This window comes from Lagenorhynchus albirostris, chromosome 4, assembly GCF_949774975.1.
Source record: "Lagenorhynchus albirostris chromosome 4, mLagAlb1.1, whole genome shotgun sequence".
In the NCBI taxonomy this organism is placed as follows: Eukaryota; Metazoa; Chordata; class Mammalia; order Artiodactyla; family Delphinidae; genus Lagenorhynchus; species Lagenorhynchus albirostris.
In genome coordinates, this window is record NC_083098.1 from 121,724,242 (window position 1) to 121,749,804 (window position 25,563).

At 36.1% G+C, this 25,563-nt stretch overlaps 1 protein-coding gene across 15 annotated transcripts in view; it reads right to left on the minus strand.

Moving 5' to 3' along the window:
* CAMK2D (calcium/calmodulin dependent protein kinase II delta) overlaps nucleotides 1–25,563 on the minus strand; it is a 275,544-nt gene that overhangs the window by 129,245 nt on the left and 120,736 nt on the right. For all 15 annotated transcript variants that reach the window (XM_060148622.1, XM_060148635.1, XM_060148624.1 and 12 more), the window contains exon 4: nucleotides 19,081–19,135. In XM_060148622.1, coding sequence (XP_060004605.1) covers nucleotides 19,081–19,135 — 55 coding nt within the window. The remainder of the gene's footprint in view (nucleotides 1–19,080; nucleotides 19,136–25,563) is intronic.

Sequence of the window (25,563 nt, forward strand, 5' to 3'; positions counted from 1 at the left end):
TGTGGTCTCTCCCGTTGCGGAGCACAGGCTCCGGACGCGCAGGCTCAGCGGCCATGGCTCACGGGCCCAGCTGCTCCGCGGCATGTGGGATCCTCCCGGACCGGGGCACGAACCCGTGTCCCCTGCATCGGCAGGCGGACTCTCAACCACTGCGCCACCAGGGAAGCCCCGCCATTAGTTTTTATATGAAATTTAAAGCCATGATACTAGATGAGCTAGCGAGGAAGTGAATATAAGCAGAAAATGTAAGGTGCCCAAGCAACAAGCTCCTGGATCACTCATCTAGGAGATGAGGAAGAACTAGCAAAGAAGACAGAAGGATAGAAGAAAATTACCTATATGATAGATCCGAATTACATCTATGGTATTTTGAATATATGCATGTTACTTAATATCTAAACAAACTTCAAGTGCCTTGAAGAGAGGGACAAAATCTAACTCGTGGTGGGCCCTAGAGACCAGCACGGTATCAACTATATGATAAACACTAAAGGTATTTGTTGAATGAATAAGTGGATGAATAAATGAATTCAGGATCGTGAGGGTTTTGTTTAGCTCAACAAATATTTACTGAACACCTTCTAGTTTCAGAAACTGAGCAAGACAATGGGGAAGAAAGATACATAAATAGAGACCTGTCTGACAGAGAAGACAGATGGGTTAAGTTGACAGTGAATTGGTTTAATTTCTTGCCAAGGGCAGCATCAAGACAATAAATGTAAAAGTATCAGGTATGGACAAAAACAGTATGTTCTTTAAAGAAATATATTTGTTAATATATTTGATTCCCTCCCCTCCTTTTTAGCAAGATATATGAGAAACAGTGAAAGTTAATGAAAAATCATAATTCAAGATAATAAATCTATATATAAAACTTTTCAAACACACTTCCATCACTACACTAAAATAGTAAAGAAGAAAAATGAACAAGATAATGAATTGTAATTTTCCTCAAAATTCTATGTTGAAAGCTTTTTTCCTGAGGGTTCAATAACAGTCCTGTCAGGTTATTGATTTGGAATTCAAAAAATTCAAAAGCATTTGTGAAAAATCAGACTCCTATTTCTCTCCCACATATTTTTTCAAACAAAAGAGACATCTTCCTTAAGACAATTATTCTCGTCTGTCAACATCTTAACAAAGTTACAGCCACACCAACACTTACGAAACACGTACAGAACAGACACACACAACCAAATGGCTTGCTGGGTGGCCAGAGAGACTGGTGATTACATAGGGAGGCAGATGGGCTGAAACACTGACTGACAGATACACAGGCATAATAAACCAGACTTAATGGCTAAATACTGATCATGCGGAACTATATAATTGGTCAAATATTATCCACACAATTATTACTAAATCATGAGTGGCCATTTTTAATATTTCAAATATTTCAGTTCTACTTTTCTAATTCAAATCAATTAGCAAACTGGTAATTTTCGTAAGTTTTATCCAGACTACTGGGAAAGAGTAACTCTGTGCAGGTAGATGTTGGCCCTCATCCCTCACAGAACTGGCATACACCACACAATGTGAGTACACAGTATGTATAACGTGTATACCCCAAGAATGAACACATGCAATTGAAACTGAGGTAACCTCAATAATTGCTTCTACTTTCTTTGACCTATTTAAAATGTCAAATAATTCAAGACATTTATCCAATAAATGTTTACTGAGCGCCTACTATGTTTTAGTGCTGTTTATATCCTCACTTTAGCTGGTAAAAAGTTCTTTTTTTTTTTTTCCCCAAAATCTGCTTGTTTGTCAGATGCTTGTTAGATGTTTTACTTATTTTATTCACATATTCAAAATTCCAAAACACTGAACTGGTAACTATTTCTGAGTCTGATAAGTGTCTTTTAACAAAATGTCATTGTTTTAACTGTTCTCAATTACACAGCTATCAATTAGCTAGTCAACACTTTAACAAGATAAAATATTCTTTTCTCTAATCAGATTACTGTAGTTATTTTAGAAATGGAATGTTCCAAACCAACAGTAGGTTTCAACAAAAAAGTTTCAGGTCCAATTAATCACCATATCTATTACTTCTACCTCTTAAATTACTCTCAAAGCTTTCCACTTCCTGCATTCCCACTGCACTGCTTAGATCCAGAAACCTGTATCTCATGCTAGGATGCCAATATGTTTCCCGACTTGTAGCTGGAATGACTTTTCTAAAATATCTCATTACATCATTCCCCTTAATTCCCCCTTTTAAAAAATCAGGTTTTAGTTCAAGGAATGAAAACTAGGGAATGGGCTTTGAGAACTGGCCCCTGCCTGCTTCTTCAGTCTCACAGCTTCATGGTGCTCCCTTTCTCCCCTCAAACTCAATGGCTCATCCAGACTGAGGTACAAACGTCTAGAATTGTCTACAGTCTCTCTCCTCTGGGCCATTGCACTTGCTGTTCCTCTTGGCATTGCAGGAAGAAGACAGAATCTGTGACTGACTAAATTCTCCTTATCCTGCACATCTCAGCATAGTCTCTTCCTCCATGCTCGCACCCTGGCGGTCATTAGGCGCCACTCCTTTCCATGAGCTTACTCCATCTCAGGGCTCTCCACAGTTTACTGTCTCTCTTCTTGATTAGGCTCTAAGTTCCTAGAGGGCAGGGACTATATCTTATTCATGGCTTCATCTCTAGTATTTTTTTTAATTTATTTTATTTAGTTTTGGCTGCGTTGGGTCTTCGTTGTCGCACACGGGCTTTCTCTAGTTTGCAGTGCACGGGCTTCTCATTGCAGTGGCTCCTCTTGTTGCAGAGCATGGGCTCTAAGTGCACGGGCTTCAGTAGTTGTGGCTCACGGGCTCTAGAGCGCAGGCTCAGTAGCTGTGGCACATGGGCTCAGTTGCTCCGCGGCATGCGGGATCTTCCCGGACCAGGGCTCGAACCCACGTCCCCTGAATTGGCAGGCGGATTCTTAGCCACTGTGCCATCAGGGAAGCCCTATCTCTAGTATTTAGCAAAGTGCCTGCCATATAATTAGCACCCAATCGGTATTCTAGTCATTGGACGAACGTATGATAATAGCAAATCTATTTACAGAGAAAGTCTAAAGTACCAAAACTTGGGAGAAAACTAACAGCAAGCCAAGAGCAGCACCTGCCATGTTTGGGTGTCTCAAGTAGAAGTGAAAAGTAAGCAGGGATCAAGTAGGACTTGGGCTTCCTGCCTACAAAGTCCAGGCTTGGAGATGGAATGGATGAGAACATAGCAGAAAATATCAGCACATCCTGAAGAAGCTGACTGCTAAACTTAGTCCAACATCTTTCAAATTGTAACTTTTCCAGATTCTCTTACATAGCAGAATGTCACTGACAGTTCACAGACACTAACTGTCTCTAAAATGACAATTAATACCCAAGATAGCAATTCCAGCTTTGTCCAGGAAGAAGCATCTGACCCAGGAGCTGAAAGACATTTACTTAAGAAGGCAGCACTTTAATCAGCATCCAAGATTTTATACTTAATTAACTTTTTGAGAAAACTGTGCTTTCAAAATCTGCTTGAACAAGAGTCAGTAAATCTCTTTAATGATTATGGACAACAATTTCCAATGAAGTGTGATTAAGGAATAGTTTTCAGTTGTTTATTCTATCAGTCTTGGTGGTCTATAGTATATGAGAAACACATAGCTCAGACTTCTAGTTATCTTAAAACATGTCTTAAAAACTTTAATTTCTGACCTCCAGCTGTAAATGACTATGCCTTGCTTGTCTTTTCAATTCCAATTTAGGAGTTTTAAATTAATTTTATAATATTCAAGATTAAAAAAAAAACATTGTATGATCTTCTGGTTTCTGGTCTGGCAGGTAAGGATCTCAGAAGTTGTCACTCTGTCCTAAAAACAAATAAAAAGCTGAACAAACTAAAAAATTAACAATTTTCCATAGATCTGTCAAATAAGGTCACAAGGCAGACTGCTGCCCCTGAAACTGAAGAGACTGACAGGCAGATACAGAAAATCACAACTTACTGAAACAGAAACCTCTGCAGGAACCAATATCGTGGTAGGAAAATCTGACCTATAATTGACAAACTGCTGAAGGCTCAGTGTGGACAAGCTTAGAAGATAAAGCTCCAGGGGTACCCAGTCATGTGAGGGCCCAGACGATTGAAAGTTTTACCTCTAGGAGTTCTATCAGGTCCTCACAGTGAATATCAGAGGAAAATCTTGTGCTTCCAGCAGTGAGAGGGGAAAAGGAACCCTTTTGAAATACGGCAGAGCATTCTGTTCTTTTTAACAAGGGCCACCTTAATGAGATCATCTTACCAGAGCCTAAACTACTGAGGTATTAACAGAGCCTAACTAACTCAGGGGGGAATGTAAGTAGAAGAAGGGAAACACCCAATTCCAGCTTTCTCTAGCTATCCTGTCCCAACCCAAGGGGCGGGGGTGGGGTGGGGGGGACAAAGCAAAACTGAGAAGCACTGGTGAAGTTGGCAGTCCAAGGGATGAGGCTCACCAAAAGACTGAAACCTAATCATAGGACTGCAGAACGCTTCCCCTCCCCCAACACCTTACCAACACATTACTAAAGGCCTACTAACCATGGTTCCTTTTACCCAGTACATCATGTCCGTCTTTCAACAAAAAATTACAAGACATACCAAAAGGCAAAAAGCACACTTTGAAGAAACTTAACATGCATCAGAGCCAGAATCGGATATGACAGGAATGTCAGAATTATTAGACCAGGAATTTTAAAAACTATGATTAATATGTTAAGGAGATTAATGGAAAAAGTAGACAACATGCAAGAACAGATGGGTAATGTAAGCGGAAAGGTGAAAATTCTGAGAAAGAATCAAAAAGAAATGCCAGGATGAAAAAAGAAAACACTGTAACAGTAATGAAGAATGCCACTGATGAGCTCCGTAGTTCACTGGACCCAGCTGAGGAAAGAATCTCTGAGCTTAAGGAAATGCCAATAGAAACTTCAAAAAAAAAAAAAAAACAGGTGGATGATAACAACAATAACAAAGAACAAGAGAAGCAAATAGAAAACAGTAACAAATATGGTAGATATTAATCCAACTATATCAATAATCACTTTAAACATCAATGAACTAAATACATGAAAAGAGATTGTCAGAGTGGATCAAAAAACAAGACCCAACTATATGCTGTCAGAAAGAAATTCATTGTAATTATAAAGACATACATAGATTAAGACTAAAAGAATGGAGAATTATATGTCATGCTAACACTACTAAAAAGGAAGTGAGAGTAGCTATATTAATAATAGAGCAGACTTCAGGGCAAGGAAAATTATCAGAGAAAAAGAGGGGCATCACTTAATGACAAAGGGGTCAATACTCCAAGAATATGTAACAATTCTTAATGTGCATGTGCCTAACAATACAACATCAAAATACATAAGGCAAACACTGGTAGAACTGTAAGAAAAAATAGGTGAATCTACTACTGTAGCTGGAGACTTTAGCACCTGTCTATCAGAAAAGGACTGATCCAGCAGGCAGAAAATCACTAAGAACATAGTTGAACTCAAGAGCACCATAAATCAACTGGATATAATTGAGATCTATAGACTAGATCTATAGATCTATAATTGAGATCTATAGACGACTTCTATACTTATACTTCTGTATAAACAACAGCAGAATACACATTCTTCTCCAGCTCATATGGAACATTCACCAAGATAGATGACATTCTGGGTCATAAAACACACCTTAACAAGTTTAGAAGATTAGAAATCAAACAAGGTCTACTCTCAGAGCACATGGAATTAAACAAGAAAGAAAACTGAAGGATCCAAAATACTAGGAGATTAAACAACACATAAGTCAATGAAGAAATAGCAAGAGAAATTTAAAAATATTTTGAATTAACTGAAAAAATAACATCAAAATTTGTGGGATGAGCTACATATAGGGAAATTTATAGCACTGAATGCACATATTAGAAAGGAAGAAAGATATCCAATTAATATGCTAAGCTTCCACTAGTAAAAAGAAAAAGAAGAGCAAATTAAATCCAAAGTAAGCAGAACAAAAGAAATAATAAAAATTAGAGCAGAAATCAATAAAAATGAAAACAGGAAATCAATAGAGGAAATCAACAATAGCAAAAAAAGCTGGTTCTTTGAAAAGATCAATGAAATGGATAAGTCTCTAGCCAGGCTAATTAAGAAAAAAAGAGAGAAGACATAAATTATTAATATTAGAAATGAAGGAGGAGACATTACTGTAGATACCATGGACATTAAAAGGATAATAAAGGATTATTATGAATAACTCTATGCCCACATATTTGATAATCCAGATGAAATGACCAATTCCTTGAAAGACACAATCTGCCAAAACTGCACAAGAAGAAATAGACAACCTGAACAGCCCTATCTATTAAAGAAATTGAATCAATAATTAATAACCTTCCAAAACAGAAAGCACCAGGCCCAAATGGATTAACTGGTAAATTATACCAAACACTTAAGGAATAAACGATACCAATTCTTCACAATATGAAGCAGAAAACAGAAGCAGAGGGAACACACTGCAACACATTCTATAAGGCCACCATTACTCTAAAACCAAAACCAGATAAAGGCACTACAAGAAGGAAAAATTATACACCAATATCCCTCACGAACATAGATACAAAAATCCTCAACAAAATATTAGCAAAATGAATATGACAATGTATAAAAAGATTTATTCACCATGAGCAAAGAAATTTTTTTCAGGTATGCAAGGCTGGTTTAACATTTGAAAATCAATGTTATCTATCAGTAACATCAAAATAGGCAAAAATAGAAAAATCACATGATCATATCAGTTGATGTAGAAAAATAATTTTACAAAATTCAACATCCATTCATGAGAGTAACTCTCAGTAAACTAGAACAGTTCCCCAACTTCATAAAGAACATCTACAAAATACCACAAGCTAACATCATATTTAATAGTGAGAAACATGAAGCTTTCCCACTAAGATCAGGAACAAGGCAAATATGTCCCCTTTCATCACGCGTTTCCAACATCATACTAGAAGTCCTGGTTAATGTAGTCAGATAAGAAAAGGAAACAAAAGGTATACAAATTGAGAAGGAAGAAATAAAATGGTCATTATTCACAGATGACATGATTGTCTATGCATAAAAATCCTAAAGAACTGACAACAAAACTCCTGGAAATAAGCAGTTATCACAAACTGCAGGATACAAGGTTAATATACAAAAGTCTATAGGTTTCCTATGTGCCAGAAATGACCAAGTGAAATTTATATTAAAAACACATTACCATTTACATTACCTTCCCTAAAAATGAAATACTTAGGTGTAAGTCTAACAAAATATGTAAAAGATCTATGAGGAAAACTACAAAACTGATGAAATATCTCCAAAAAATAACTAAATAAATGGAGAGATATTCTTTGTCAATGAGCAGGAGGTCAAGATGACAGTTCTTATCAACTTGATCAGCATAATCCCAATCAAAATCTCAGCAAGTCTTTTTGTGGATATCAACAACCTGATTCTAAAGTTTATGTGGAGAGCCAAAAGACCAAGAATACCAACACAATATTTAAAGAGAAGAACAAAGATGAAGGACTGATACCATCTGACTTCAAGACTTACTATAAAGCTATAGTAATCAAAAAAGTGTGGCATTAATGAAAGAATAAACAAACTGATTAATTGTATGGAATAGAAAGCCCAGAAATGAACCCATATAAATATATAAATATAGTCTCTCATCTTTGACAAAGGAGCAATGGAAATACAATGGAGAAAAGATAGACTCTTCCATAAATGATGCTGGAACAGGTACATATTAAAAACAAAACAAAAAACCCCCCTAAATCCAGACATTACACCCTTCACAAAAACTAACTCAAAGTGAACAACAGACCTAAATGTAAAACTATAACTATATAATTAAAACCATAAAAATCCTGGATGATAACACAGGAGAATATCTAGATGACCTTGGACATGGGGATGACTTTTAAATACAACATCAAAGGCACAATCTATGAAAGAAAGAATTGATAATGTGAACTTGATTAAAATTTAAAAATTCTGCTCTGCAAAAGACACTGTCAAGTAATGAGAAGACAGGTTATGGACTGGGAAAAAATATTTACAAAGACATCTGATAAAGAACTGTTATCCAAACTACACAAAGAATTCTTAAAACTGAACAATAAGAAAATGAACAATTTGATTCAAAAATAGGCAAAAGATCTGAAGGATACCTCACCAAAGAAGATATGCAGATAGCACATAAGTATATGAAAAGATACTCCACACCGTATGTCACTAGGCAATTGCAAATTAAAATGAGAAAACCATGGGAATGTAAATTGATACAGCCACTATGGAGAGCAGTATGGAGGTTCCTTAAAAAACTAAAAATAGAATTACCATATGACCCAGCAATCCCACTACTGGGCATATACCCAGAGAAAACCATAATTCAAAAAGACAAATGCACCCCAGTGTTCACTGCAGCACTATTTACAATAGCCAGGTCATGGAAGCAACCTAAATGCCCATCAACAGACGAATGGATAAAGAAGATGTGGTACATATACACAATGGAATATTAGTCAGCCATAAAAAGGAACGAAATTGGGTCATTTGTAGAGATGTGGATGGACCTAGAGACTGTCATACAGAGTGAAGTAAGTCTGAAAGAGAAAAATACATATCGTATATTAACACATATATGTGGAATCTAGAAAAATGGTACAGATGAACCAGTCTGCAAGGCAGAAATAGAGACACAGATGTAGAGAACTTACTTATGAACACCAAGGGGGGGAAGCGGGGGGTGGTGGTGGTGGTGATGGTGGTATGAATTGGGAGATTGGGATTGACATATATATACTAATATGTATAAAATAGATAACTAATAAGAACCTGCTGTATTAAAAAAATAAAATGAGATAACTGCTATAAATCTATTAGTGTGGCCAAAGTCCAAAACACTGACAGCACTAAATACTGGTAGGATGTGGAGCAACAGAAACTCTCATTCATTGCTGATGGGAATGCAAAATGATACAGCCACTTTAAAAGACAGTTTGGCAGTTTCTTCTAAAACTAAATATACTCTTACCATATAATCCAGCAATTGTGCTCCTTGGTATTTACCCAAAGGAGCTGAAAACTTATGTCCACACAAAAGCTTGCACATAGATGTTTACAGCAACTTTATTCATAGCCAAAACTCAGAAGAAACCAAGATATCCTTCAGTAGGTAAGTGCATAAACAAACCGTGGCTCATCCAGGGAATGGACTATTAGTCAGTGCTAAAAAGATATGAACTATCAAGCCGTGAAAAACATGGAGGAAACATAAACATATACAGCTAAGTGGAAGAAGCCAATCTGAAAAGGTTACATACTGTATGATTCCAACTTTGACATTCTGGAAAAGGCAAAAGTATGGAGACAGTGAAACGATTAGTTGTTTCTAGTTAGAGAGAAGGGTGAGATAAATAATTGGAGCACAGAGGACTTTTAAAACAATGAAATTATTCTGTATTAAACTACAATGGTGGATACATGTCATTATTCATGTTATTATTATATTGTTATTATAATGACATTATACATGTCATTATACATGTTATTATTGTAAAAACCCAGTCAATGTACAATACCAAGAGTAAACCCTAATGTCAACTATGGACTTCAGGTAACAATGATGGGTCAATGTAGATTCATCAACTGTAACAAATAGGTCACTGTGGTGTAGGAAGTCAACAGCGCTGAGGCTGTGCATGTGTGGGGATGGGGGTATTTGGGAATTCTCAGAAAGTTCTGCTCAATTTTGCTTTGAACCCAAAACTGCTCTAAAAAAATAAAGTTTATTAGAAGTGTAAAAGTTTAAAAAAATTGTTTAAAAGTTTCCAAAGTCCTAAATTACATAACCTTTTCTCCTTACTTCATAAAGACAAATATGGGAATTGATATAATATCAAGAAATCCAGATTTATATTAAAGAATGAAAATTACTAAAGTGAACAAATGAAACAGAAATTGGGCCTCTGGAATTTAAGACAATTATACCTGACAATAATTCTAAAGAAGCCATCAGATGGTATTCATCTTGAAGAGCCTCCTCCCTCCTGTAGGTTGTCAGCTAAAGAGTACTCATGAGATGAGGTTGTACCTTATCCTACACAAACTGAAAGTGTTTGTTAACATAAAAGACCTATGATGGGGCTTCCCTGGTGGTGCAGTGGTTGAGAGTCCACCTGCTGATGCAGGGGACATGGGTTCGTGCCCGGTCCGGGAAGATCCTACATGCTGCGGAGCAGCTGGGCCCATGAGCCATGGCCGCTGAGCCTGTGCGTCCGGAGCCTGTGCTCCGGAACGGGAGAGGCCACAACAGTGAGAGGCCCGCATACCGCAAAAAAAAAAAAGAACTATGATGTGTGGGTGAAAGGGTTGACTTTGCCACCTTGGAGCAGCACCGTAATACATGAGAAAAGTTGAATGTTAATTTTGCCTTCTACTCAGAAAAGAATCAAAAGGATATGAGTATCTCTATCCCTTTCTATTAAAAGTACAGGATGTCATAGTCATTTAAAATGCTTTTTCTTAAAAAATACACAGGCATACCTCCAAGATACAGCAGGCTCGGTTCCAGACCACCAATATAAAATGAATATCACAACAAAGTAAGTCACATGAATTTTTTGTTTCCCAGTGCATGTAGAAGTTATGTTTACACTATCCTGTAGTCTATTAAGTGTCCAATAGCAGTATGTCTTAAAAAAAAAAAAAAGGTACATACCTTAATTAAAAAAATACTTCATTGCTAAAAAAATGCTAACCATCAACTGAGCTTTCAGCAAGACATAATCTTTTTTGCTGGTCAAGGGTTTTGAAATATTTTGAGAATTACCAAAATGTGACACAGGCATATAGAGTGAGCAAATGTTGTTAGGAAAAAATGGGACTGATAAACTTGCTGGATGGAGGGTTACCATAAACCTTCAATTTGTAAAAAATGCACTCTCTGTGAAACACAATAAAGCAAAATTCAATAAAGCAGTATATGCTTGTAACAGATTCATTACCATTTTTTATTAATTCTCTAACAAATAGAACACTGAAATTATTTAGTATAACCTTGTGAAACCTGTATTTTCCCAACTGTGAACTTCTACAGTTCTAGATTTATAGTTTTCCACTGTAATGGACATTAAATTTCATTTTAACAACAGCCAAGATGTTTTGATTCAAACGCAATTGATTTTAAAAACAAATAAGCATCGAGGGCTTCTTTGTTATTTAAAATATCCTCCATTTTAAATAGATTAACTGTTTCTTGCATGTAAATTGCCAACTAACAGCAAAATTCCGCAGACAACTTTGTTCTAAAAATTATTTTCAGACAGATTATACAGTCATCCCTCAGCATCCGTGGGGATCCCCAGCAGCTATTAAAATCCAAGGGTGCTCAAGTTCCTTATATAAAATGGTACAGTATGATCTTATACGCATATCCTCCCTTATACTTTAAACCATCTCTTGATTACCTATAACACCTAATACACTGCAACTGCTAGGTCAATAGTTGCCAGCTTCAGTAAATTCAAGTTTTGCATTTTGGAACTTTGGAATTTTTCTTTTCTCAAATATTTTTGATCTATGGTTGGTTGAATTCATGCGTGTGGAACCTGAGGATATGGAGGGCCGACTGTACCTTTTTACTTTATTCCTACCAACACCTTATGTACTTCAGGGACTATCATCTACCTGGATGTTAGTGCAGCCACCTTCTAACTGGGTTCACCACCTCCAATCTAATCTCTCTTTGCTCCAATCCGTGTACATAGCAAAATATCACAGCACTTGATTTATTTTTCTTTCCTTTGACAGGAGTTTAACCTAGAGACTTGTGCTCAAGTACTATTTTGCAACAGTAAATAGTCTTCAATACTGTGCTTTCACATTCTGATCTGAGTGTAAAATTATTTTTGCTACTACTGTTTGTTAACTACAATGTTTGGTGATACAAATTAAAGGAAATATTACACTTTGTAGGTTTTAAGACAGATAAAATTTGCTGTAAATAATAAGCAAAAGGTATTCAGAAAAAAATCATACTAGGCCTCCACCTCCCAAAAGAATTAATAATCACTGGAATATACATACCTTGTGAAATACAGGAGAGTATCGTCAGCATAATAGAAGAATTTTACTAAATTACCATAAAGATGACCAAGTTACTAGGCGCACATACCAGATGTTTTCACAGACACTGTGAAACTTGTTATATTTGTGTTATGTAAATGCTGCTGACCTGTTGGTTATATAACCAAATATTCTAGTAGGTGAAAAAATGCCATAACATAACATTTCATTATGTTATTTTGAAGGGAAAAAAAGGGTCATTCACCTTCCCTTCAATCTGCTTATCTGCAGCGCCTGGTACAGAGTGAGTACTTACCAAGTGTTTATTCGCTGAACGAAGAAATATCCCCAAGGACATAATTATGCCTGCCTCAGCTTCAGTTCTTCCCACTGTTTCCTGATATCCCTGACTGAATGGAAGGTTGCCTGACTTTCCCAATCCCCTGTGTAACTCTTACAGCTTTTACCACACTAGGTCTACACCACAGATATTTTGAAGGCATCTAAGCCCCTATCTAAACTATAAAATCTTTGAAAAAGGATGGTGTCTGACTTATCCTTTAGCCCTAATATTACCAATAAAACTATCAGCTCCCCAGTCCAAGGAGTGTATTTTGAAAAAGTATTTCTAGTATTATAATTTCAAACTTGTATAAACGAAAACTAAACATGTTTTCCTAACAATAACCACAAAACATGCAACTTGAGCAGGCCTTCTGGCTGGTAGAAATATGATAAAATGGGGCAGAAGGAGGAAGCACAGCAGATTCTCTCAGAGTACTGCTTTCTGAATTTACCCAAATGGGACATTTATTTTAAAATGCTCAGAAACATTGCTTTTTTTTCCCCCTTAAAACATTAGGCAAAGTGTCTTGCTTTCAGTAGGCGCCTATCACATATTTGATGAATGGAATTTATTTGGAGACAAAAACACAAACACTTTAAAACAGAAGAAAAAAAGAAATACTTCACATACCAAGGTATGACTTTGCTAGAGAAAAAAAATATGTTCTTTTTAAAGACGTAATGATAGCATTTTCTCCAATACTTTAGAGTCGTGAGAAACTTTCTAGTATTTAAAAATGGTACCAGGAGTCCCATTAATTCTATCAGAAATCTCAAATTGATGCGAATAACATCCTGGCTTCATAGAACAGAAAAGAACTTGAGAGATGTCTAACAAATTTCTCATCTGGACCCATGGCCTCATTCTCTTTGAGAAAAATAAGGCTTAGAGAAAAGATATTGTTAAATGTTTAGCCCTGGGTAGCTTTGAGATTGAAACTTAAATCTTTTCATTCTGGGTCAGCATGCTTTCCATTGAGCCTTAATCTAGTCTATTTTAGTTCCCTATTGAGATTACCAAAGTTCAACCCAAGTGTTATTCTCTTACACATTTACTTAAAGTGTGATATATCTATACGTCATCGTGTACATTCACCCAACAAGCGCATAATACAGATCTTCTCTGACATATAGATCCTGAAATATACATGCCATATTCAAGTGACTGCCCTTGTCAAGGCCTTTTTTCCCATCAGTCCTAGAAATGGACTGGATCTGCTTTATTTCCTAAGGCCAATGGCTCTGCCTTTAGGCTTCTCCCTTGAGGACTGTAATTCTAGCTCCATTACTTCACTGTCTTATCTTCTGTTAGATTTCAGATAAATCCACATCTCTTGCCTCTCGGAGTTGCTGAGATGTGTTTAAAAACCCTTCTAGGCACAGACCTTGACAAAAATGATTCTAAAAAATCAGGCAGTTCAATATTTGCTGTGAAGATATCTTTGCTTTCATGCAGGCCTTTCCCACTGATTCCTGAGTCTATTTGCAAAATTGACTATTAACGCTTTGTAGCTGGAAACAGTGGATAGATACCTGAATAAAAAATATAAATTAAAAGTAACAAAAGGAAATCTTTTTTTTTTTCCCATAGAACTCATGGCCCCTTCTGTTTTGCTTTTTAGAAAAGGAAAGAATTCCATTAGAAGAAGACTCAACACACCTATAAAAATAGAACTTCCCATTAGATTCTGAATAGCTCACATTCCACAGGAAGTATGCACAAGTACCACATTGCCAAAACCAGCATCAAAAGGACAAACACAGAGAACATTCCTTCTTCAGGAATTCAAGTAGTTATTTTATCTTGGAACTGATTGGCAAAGTGACTTCCAATTTTTCCATGAGTATTTCATTGATATCTTTAAGATCATACTTTTCTTAAATTAACTATGTTTAAAATGTGCATTTTTCTAAAGCTACTTACTTTTCTTCTTCCTAGAATACCACCACCACAATTAAATAATTTAGAGGAATTATTTATTTATATTTGTTATAATCTCTTTTTAGTCATTGAAAACCTACACTTTTAGCCATTGTTTCCAACTGTCTAAAGCTGGGTGCTTTACTGGATTGTGTTTAACTAGTTTATTAATCTCATTTACTGGAAAAGCATTTTGATGAGAATTACTGATAACTCTCCTCTTAAACTTTAAACATTGAAGGATAATTGCAACAGATTTCAAAATAACAGCAGATTTCTCATGTTACTATGGTTCAAACGTAAACTCTACATTTTGGTTTCAGAGACATTAATAGCACAAACAAATATCATTGCTTCAGATATGATCCACTGTAATTAAAAATCTTATTTTGTTTTCAAATGAAATGCTTTCTTTATATGTTCTGCACCAATCACTAAGTGCTGAATTTTTTAAAAAATGGTGCACTTTAAAAATAAACTTTATTATAAACAATGTGATTCTTATCATTCCCTGCATTTAGTAAGGAAATCTTACCTTTAAAAATCTATAATATTTAAAACATGGATATAAATAACTTGATGACTGTGGAAAAGCGGCATGGCATGGGAAGAAGGATGCCTCTTTCTTTTATATTTGGCCTAACACTGAATCGCTTTTTGGAGCTGAAGGGGATCAGGATATGCCCTGCCAAAATATGCCACTTTGGCATAAGGATTATATTGAGCTAAAGGCAAGTGAGAATCAGCAAATACAGGAAGAATTCTCCACTCCATGCCCTTAATCTGCCTAAAAGCAGGACATAAATTTCCCTTTGAGGAAGGTGTCTGCTTCCATCTAAGCAATTCTTACCATCTAAAACAAGGAGTTGACACCCTGAGTCTAATTGCTTCTTCCAATTTCACTTCTTTGCTGTGAGCTCATGTGCACATAAATATTAATAAAAATGTTGTGCCTTTTCTCCTGTTAATCACTATCTTTTCTTAGTTTAACTCACATGCCTTCATGCATTGAACATAAGAAGGTAGAGAAAAAATTTTTTCTCTCTGACTGAGCTGTGATTAAACCCAATTAGTCAAAGTGGAGAGGGAAGGGGGAGGGGCAAATTAGGGGTTAGGAATTAAGAGATACAAACTACTACATGTAAAATAGATAAGCAACAGGATATATTGTATAGCACAGGGAATTACAGCCATTATCTTGTAATAACTTTTAATGGAGTATAATCTATAAAAATACTGAATCACAATCTGTATACCTAAAACTAATATAATATTGCAAATCAACTATGCTTCAATAAAAATAAATAAAATGAATACATTTTAAAAATAAAAAAAAATAAACCCAGTTCTGAATGGTGGTTTAGGTAATGAGCATTAGCAAAAGTGTTTTTTTTAATTCTAGTACTCATCACAGCATGAAGGACATATCCCAATGTATAATGACATACCTTGATTATACTGTAAAGGAGATCTGACAAATTAGACCTATCAAGAAATCACAACATGTCTAAAAATATGGGGTGGAGGCATTTCTCTCACTAAATAAAGAAAAAAAACACAAAAAACCAAAACCCTGTGCTCTCAGCCCTGCAAAGCAGTAAAGAGGTACTTCCCAGGGGCGTCAATTGGGGTTGAGTAGGAAACCTGGGCTTCTACCCCCACCTGTCAGTAATAAGATGGTACCTCCTCACCTCTGTCATTGTGGTATCAGAGGAAGACTGTTAAAAAGATGATTTAAATTAAATTCAGAGTCTCATAATACCCAAAATGTCCAGGATATAATACAAAATCACTCATCATACCAAGAATCAGGATAATCTCAATATGAATGAGAAAAAACAATGAACAGATACCAATACCAAGATGACAGTGCTGTTGGAATTACCTGACAGGTTTTTTAATCAGCCATAATGAAAATGCATCAGTGAACAATTATGAACACACTTAAATAAAAAACAGTAGGAAGTCTCAACAAAGGAATAGAGGATACACCAAACAACCAAAAGTCAATGGTAGAACTGATAAAAACACAGTAGCTAATAAAATTTTAAAAACTCAATTGATGAGCTCAACAGCAGAATGGAAAACAACTGAGGAAAGGATAAGTGAACTTGAAAAGAGAATATAAATTACCCAATCTGAACAAAAGAAATAAAATAAATTTTTTAAAAATTGAACAGAGGGGCTTCCCTGGTGGTGCAGTGGTTGAGGGTCCGCCTGCCGATGCAGGGGACATGGGTTCGTGCCCCGGTCTGGGAAGATCCCACATGCCGCGGAGCGGCTGGGCCCATGAGCCATGGCCGCTGGGCCTGCGCATCTGGAGCCTGTGCTCCGCAACGGGAGAGGCCACAACAGTGAGAGGCCCGCGTACTGGGGAAAAAAAAAAAAAATTGAACAGAGTCTCAGGGACTTATGCGACTATAACAAAAGATCTGGCATTCATGTCATCAGGGTTCCAGAAGGAGAAGAGAAAGTGAGGCTGAAAAAGCAATCAAAGAAACAACGTCTAAAAATCTCCTAAGTTTGGCATAAATCTATATACTCAAGAGATTAAGTGAATATCAAATAAGATAAACTCTAAGAAATTCAAGGCAAGACACACCATAGTCAAACTTCTAAAAACTATAGACAAAGGTACATTTTTTAAAGCAGCCAGAGAGAAATAATACCTTATCTTTAGGGGATAAGCAACTAGAATGATAGAAGATTTCTTATGAAAAACAAAAGAATCCAGAAGGAATTGGCCCAACATTGAAAGAAAATTACCGTTAACCTAGAGTTTTATATCTAGCAAAAATATCCTTCTCAAATGAAGAGGAAATAAAGACAGTCTCAGAAAAGGAAAACAGAATCTGTTGCTAGCACATCTATACTCTAAACGAATGGCTACAGGAAATTCTTAAAGAAAGAAAATAATACAAGAAGGAATGCTGGAACATCAAGAAAGAACAACGGTAAAAGTGAAAATATGAGCTTTGAGAAAGACTTGAAAAGAAGAACTAGTGCAAGTTGGAGTGTTGCCAACCTACAGCCACATGAACAAGCCATGAATGGAATGTGACTGTGGAAAGAACCTTGTGCAGCAGGACTGTGCGTATCCAGAGATTTAGTGTCTATTCTCTAGCAAGTATGTGGAACACCAATATGGCAGACATGTTTGGTTGCCTATCCAACAGGCTAGACTTCCCTTCCTGCTACAGATTGAATATATGATTGGTCAAAGCCAACTGCTGTAATTCTATCCCCTTTACTACCACTTGGTTCAGACATGTGCATGAGAAGGAATTCTAAACAATAATTCATTATCAGCTGTCTTCTGAGGGACTGCTGGGAAAGGTTTTCCCTATAAATAAAAATATATGCAATGGGATTAATCTTTCCTTTTCTTCTGCCTTTGGAAGTCACTGTGATACCTGAAAATGAGGCAGCAAACTTGAGAACATTAAGGGGAACCTGAGGGTGAGGACAAACCCACATACTACAAAGAACACAGAGAAAGATGGAATGAACTTGGTTCCTTAATGACATCATTGGAGGGCTGAATTAACCAAACTTAGTACTAACCTGTCATTAGACACATTTTACATGAAATAATAATTTTTTTCTTATCTATTCCCCAAATATCCCATTAAATACTACAGAGAAGTCCATCATATGAATGTACTGTAATTATGCAACTGATTCCATTATTGGATTTATAAGTTGGTTTTCTTTTTTTTCCCACTATAAAGGACAATGCAATAAAGAGCTTTCAGTATAAACTTTATCTGAAGTTAGGGTAATACTTTCTCTGTACTTTGTTCTGAGAAGGAAAATTACTAAGTTAAATGAAATGGACATTTTTGATATGGAATATCAATTTGATTTTCAGAAAGTGTATTCTTATTTAACCCCTAGCAGCAATGTGTATGGCCTGTCTCACTATACCCCATCCAGCCAGAGGGGATGCTGTGGACTGCTCCCCAAGAGCACTGTTTTCCCTTCATTCTTATTGATAGAAGCTTGGTTTATAAATCCTGATTAGTCTAAGTCGATCTTGATGACTCCATTCTCCCTGCCAGTGATTGGCGAGGGGTAGGCATGTGACCTAGCCCTGGCCAATGAGATGAAAAATGGGAGGCTTACTAGGTGAATTTTTCACTCTTAAAAAAAAAAAGAGAGAGACAATGTCTTCCACTATAAATTACCATGTCTCCATGTAATAATTTGAACCATGCCAATGTGAGAACAAAGCCAGTGAGCTGGGGTAAAAGATGGAAGTTTGGTGATGTTGTTGAACCCCTGAATTAACCAACCTCAAGGGTCCTTGAGCCTTCTTTTTATATAAGATAATAAGTTACAAACACTTCAAAAAAATTCAATGGAAAATTACGCTTATGTATAATCAGCCATCTTTGTACCCCAAGGTAAAACTGAGAACTACTTATGATATCACAATGAACAATCCCAAAGGAAACAGACTCATAACTATTTCCCTTATGAAGATTAACTTAAATTTTAAATAAACACTGCTGAGCATTCGCCTCATTTCAAAAGAATTAGAGTTGAATGTAATTTGAAGAACATTTAAAAATATTATAGGGTCATTCATTTGGACTGTAACTTGGAGAAAAATCATCCTTAATTCAAGATCTTCAAATAGACAGCAAAAATAAACAAACACAAAGTATGTTGTACTTACAAATCAAACACCAAGTAATGGAAGCCCTCTTCCGATATGCTGTCGTGAAGTCGCACTAAAACAAAAGAAAAAAGGAAAAAGAGAAGAAAGTCTGTGTTATATGTATGCCAACAATCAACATTGAGCCAAGACTTTTAATAGGCACCTGTCTCCTAAATTAAAATGTTAGCAACACTGTTTTAGTTTCTGATGAGTCAGCATCCTTTATGGCAAGGCTTCGGTTCAGACAGACCCAAGGTTTAAGTTCTGGTTCTGATAATTATTAACTGTGTGATCTTAAGCAAATTAATTAACTTGTAATGATAACAGTTCTTATATTTTATAAAACAGTTGAGAATATTAAATAAAACAATACAAGTAAAATAATTCGCGTATTGCCACGTGAAAACTAAATAAAAGTCAATAATTGCTTTATCTCCATATGTCCAAAGTTACCAGGCTCCAGCAATTCTTCCACTGAGAGTCTCTTCCTTGTCATTCCCTTTGCTAATATCCTAGTCCAGGTCTTAAGAGTCTAGTAAATGGACTCCATGCCTCTTCCTCTCCCTTTTATCTGGGAAACTTCTATATAGCACTCTCCAGCCAGCCGAAACAGTTTTTATTATGCTATCTCTAAGAGAAAGTCACCAAAATCTATTTACCAAATCATCAGCCAAAAACGTACAGCTAGAACTTTTTTTGTGTGTGTGTGGTACGCGGGCCCCTCACTGCTGTGGCCTCTCCCGTTGCGGAGCACAGGCTCCGGACGCGCAGGCTCAGCAGCCATGGCTCACGGGCCCAGCCACTCCGCGGCATGTGGGATCTTCCCGGACCGGGGCACGAACCCACGTCCCCTGCATCGGCAGGCGGACTCTCAACCACTGCGCCACCTGGGAAGCCCACTTTTAATAAACTAGAACTTTTAATAAAATAATCTAGAACTTTTAATAAAATAATCTACTTTAATAGATTTAGTATTAAGCATATGAACACTACTTTAGATTTTCCAGTGAGCTAAACGTTCAGTGATAACTAGCCCAAACCAAAGTTTCTCTCTTCTGAATTTAAAGCACTCACTGTTTACTGCAAAATAACCACACGTGTAAAACTCACTTACTTTTTTTTCCTGCTATTTATTTTTGCCTAAGCCCCCTGACTCCCTTAGATGGTAAACTTCCTAAGTATCCAATCACTTAAGGGGCCTTAGCCTTCACTGGGAGCAACGGAGGCCAAGAAAAGCAACAAACTCATAGGACACAAATGCTTTTGAAAAGTCACCAAAAAAGGATCATGATTTCTACTACGACCAGTCCTTAGTACTTTCCCCATGCAGTGATGACCATCAATATGGAAAATGTGGATTCAAAAGAACACTTAGATGGTCACACAAGCTACTATAATCCACAAAGGGAGTTTGTAGTACCCATGTCATTCCCAAGGTCACAGACATGATAGAATGTCCATTCTTTACAATCCAATTCCATCCCCTTCAGATGTCATCCTTGGCTCACTATTAAAATCTTTTCTGAATTCCTCTCCAGAAATTTCTCCTAAGTAGAGAAAGAGAGGCTTTTGCTTCACCTATAATTATGGATTATCATTTGTAAAATGTAAGTTTTCTGTTACCATGAAGGGGGCCCATGATGCAGGCGTCTGGGAGCTTGGCCACTGCAGCTCAGTCTGAGCGCCTCTATTTGTCTCTAGAGCACGCGGAACGTAAACGCTGCAGCATCCCTTTCCTTATCTTATTTGTTTCTCATAGTGTCACCTTTGAATTATGGATGCAGCCTATTTTACTCTTATTAACGAACTCTAATACCTGTCCTTTCTTCAGGACACAGAGTTTCTTTCTCATCAACACTATCAAACAGGAACCACATTTCCTAAGTCTTTGCATCCCTCACAGAGACTTGGCAAATAGTAGACAGTCTTTCATAAAATTGGTTTTGAGCATTTACTATACCAGGTGCTAGGCATTCTCCCCACTTTTTAGACAAACATTTTCATCAAAGCTCAGTATACTTATATATGTCTGAAACAAAAGGATTGCTATGCAAACAATTCTCCTGTAACTTTAATTGTGTGAAGGGTATTCTTCAATTTGCCAGTGTCAGAGATCACATGCTTCATCCATAAATTCAGAGTGACACTAAAGATGAGAGGGAGACTGCTGTGTGCTTACACTGCAGTCATGAGTTTAACTTGCCTGCTACCTTTGCTTAAACTTATGCCACCAAAGAAAATCAAAAGTTTAGCTCAATGATGAGTCTTCTGCTCAGTCATTCAGCACAGTAAGGAAAGCCAGATCATGGGTGATAACTCACTGGCTTTCTTATATGACACAGACTCACAAATATCTCATTGAGCAGCTGTAACACAACCTGTGTTTAAATGAGTTCAGATAATGGTATGGTTACTTGAAGAACTCAGACAGTTACTCTGTGAAAATAAGGTGGATTTCCATGCTATCAAAGTGAAAATGAAAAGCAAAAATCACAACGTGAGCTGGAGGAAGTGACCACTTTTTTCTCACATTGTCTCAAGGTAAAATCTTCAATTGGAGATGAGATCTCAGGTTTTCAGATCAGAGTTATAGAGCTAAACAGAGGTGGATATTTCAGGTACAAGTGGAGAAGCAGTACTAATTTCTGGTTATATCTGGAATAAAGTTTTCTTAGTCTGACTACCACTACCTTATAAATACTTGGAATTAATCATCATTTGGAAGTAAGTTATTTTTTGAACAAGTCAAGAGTTGCTCAAGCCTGATAATCAAACACATACATTGTTTGGGGTCAAAACCAGTTTCACAACAGCATTTTGTCAGCAAGTACATGATAATGGTTAAAGATAAAAACGGCCTGACCAAGTTCAATCCTTTTGCATCACACCATTCTAAAATAATCTCCACTATTTCTAACCAGCCATTTGACCAGGTAAGATTAATTCTGAATAAATTTTGATATGATACAGTGGAAAGAAACTAGCATCATCTTTACTTGGGATAAATACGTACACATTTTCATAAACCTAAACAGTGTAACAGTTATCTAGGATAAACATTTAAATTCTAAGACATTAAGTATGAGATTTATAATGGTGAAAAAGGTGCTTCTGAGGCTAAAATATTTCCAAAGTTTAGCTGACCCAAGGCCTAATCCTTTTCCTCTCTCTCTTGAATGACAGAGTTAGTATAAATCCCTAAAACTAAACATAGTAGGGCAATGCTGCCAGTATCATAATACTAGCAGAGTAATTCATACAGAACAGATTGTATTGCATCCTCTAATCACTGGTTCTCAGCTCTAAGCAATACTCCTGGTTAGAAATGAGGTAGATTTTGCATTTTTAGTTGGCTATGTTGCAAGGATTGAGGTAGTTGGGTTTGATTCACATACTGGGATGCAAATATGGCAGCTTTTAAGTCAGATACTTTTTATATTCTCATCAGCAGTTAATTATATTTCACAGCTAGAGCAAGCATTAGCCAAGTTAGGCCATGCAATGTGTCAAGCCTTCGCAAAAGAGGGATGCCAAAGTTGAGTTCATTTGTTAACTTAAAAATATATATATATATATAGATATAGATATATATATATATTTACTAGTTTCAGACATTATAACAATCAAATGGCAACACTCTAGAGAGAAATTTCACCTCAACCATTACTCCTGGCTCTTTTGTGACAAACCTGGTCATTTCTGGAGAGAAAACTTTTCAGATAGCAAACAAAGAAGCACTGAAAACCAAACTCAAAATAAAACTAACATTTCTAGAAAACTGAAGGTAAACCTGTATAGATGCTCTCTTTTCCTTAACCTCTATTTCTTATAACATGAGTAATACATTTAATAAAGCAACACCATTTAAAAAATCTCCCCAGTATAAAAATACTAATTTAGGGGCTTCCATGGTGGCGCAGTGGTTGGGAGTCCGCCTGTCGATGCAGGGGACACAGGTTCGTGCCCCGGTCCGGGAGGGATCCCACATGCTGCGGAGCGGCTGGGCCCGTGAGCCATGGCCGCTGAGCCTGCGCGTCCGGAGCCTGTGCTCCGCAACAGGAGAGGCCACAACAGTGAGAGGCCCGCGTACCGCAAAAAAAAAAAAAAAAAAAAAACTAATTTAGGTTGTGTGTATTTGAAAAATATATGCACTCTATTTCTTTGAAATATGAAGCCATGCATATATAGTTTATTTTATTTTAAATTAAGATAAGCAGATAAAAATATATAGATATTTCTTTTGTTGCTATTGTCAAAGTCGGTAGTATTATAGCATTTATATTTTGATTTTCTTAACTTGTCTTAACAAGAAACTTTTAAAATTTGGGCATAAAAAGTTTGGAAATTTGACTTAGCTGTCTAAGGCAAACTGATCAGACACAGAAACTACAGTTTGTTCTAATTTTAGATATTTGAACACATAAATTTCTAAAGTTACATAAGAGATACATATTTTGACAATATACTGAGCGATATGACCCATTAATAAATACCAAATAAGCCACTACCCACTACTCAAAAATGAAAATAACTTTAGTACCAGAAATCAAAAAACTGTTTCAATAAAATTTCAAATATTTTTTCTGAAGTGACAGGAAAATCTTTGTAAACTTAATATTAACATTAAATTATATTTAAAAGCAATTCATTGCTAATATGAAAAAGTTATTAAAGTTAAGAACTTTCTGAAAAAAGCAAACATAATTATTACATGAAAATTCAGTGGGGAATGCCACCCATTTTAAAACTATTTTAAAAATACACAAAAAAAGCCACTGGAACACAAGATCAATCATGAAAGTCAAAGCATATCAACTCCGTTGACCATGATCTCCATCCTTATTCTCAAATTATCATCACCTCATTTCCTGAAGCTAATCCTAAATCCAGTTTAGATTAGCTTCAATATCTACAGTATCAGGTTAGTAACAGGGCTGACTAGAAGAAATCACAATGTCTTCTAACAGTCCAGATCTATTTACAAGCTCATATTATTCAAAGGAGCTTCTGGCTGGTCAAAATATCTATTACTTGGGAGAATTACAACCTGGGAAGATGGTAAAAGTGAGGAGAAATGACTAATAACTGCAAACTATATGGCCACCATATAGTTTGACACTGATCACATGACACCAAAAGAACATGAGAGAACAATCAATTCTTTTGCATGAAAGTCATAAATGACTAAATATAGAATTTCAGAGATGTTTAATGAAATAGACAAGTAAATGGATAGTTCTTTTAATAGCCTTTCCTGCTCATTTTTAATAAAATTATATATGTGACAGGAAATGACAGACTTATTACTAAACCAAGTAATATCTAGAAATAGTCTTTGTTTTCTTTGAAAAATCATTTGAGATTACCTTTTTGCACATTTTCACTTCTTGGAAAAGTTAGTAATCATTTCAAGTTTCCTTTATTTAAAAAAGTTTTCCTCTTTCAATTCTGCATCAATATCATTTATTTTATATATTTGAATAAGTGATTCCAACTTTCTTCATTTTTCTCTTCTTACCATATCTTTCTGCTATTCCATCTTCTAATACTTATATAAAGCTAATCAGAGATTACTCATGGATATCCTTAAACAATAGGAATATGAAGAAAGGAAGAGAAGCAATTGTCATCAGATGACTTGCATATTAAAGAAATCTCTAGATGGTGCACTTTCACACTGTACTTTAATTATAAGGACCTAACAGAGCTTTGAGCTAATACCGTCCTTCTGTTGAGTTTATACAAAATGCACACACCTATATACTATGTATTAAATGTGTAAGAGTGTCTGGTGAAGTAGACAAAAAATGGCCATTTGTAATTCCTCTGCTCTTACCTGAATAGCACCACTATAATACCCACTGTCGATTCCAGTACCATTTTACCACTCTGCCTGCTATAATCTGGGTCAAAAAGAAAAGCCCTATTGCTGCTAATTGCCCACCAGGCTGCTCCGGTGGCTCCATATTTAACCAGCAAGAAACCAACACATTAAATGATTAAAGTAGTACAGTATTTAACTATATTTTAAGATTAATCAAAAGCTATGTTATTTATGATAAACTAGGACTATCACACAGAAGGAGTCTGTATCATGCCAAAGAATGGACCAGATAAGGATTTTTTTTAAGTGCAAATCAAGGCAGTATTGAAAATAAGAATAAAATATACTGAAGTGCGTTTCATATTTCAGGTAACCACTAAAGCTTTGGGAAACTTCTGTTTGAGTTTTATACATATATAGAGCACACTTTAAAAAAAAAAAAACTACAGATCACAGAAAAATGCTTGATAAGCACTGGGTCCCATGATTCTATAAGAGGATCCTATAAGATCCTTTCCAACTCTAAGTTTCTACATTTCTCTATTTCTGGATGATTATAGCTAATAAAAAGTATGGGAAATAAACAATACATTCATTACCAATACAAGGTTGAATATAATCCCCTACATTTAAGACTTTTCCTTCTTCAACATTCCAACACATTTAAATTTAAAACA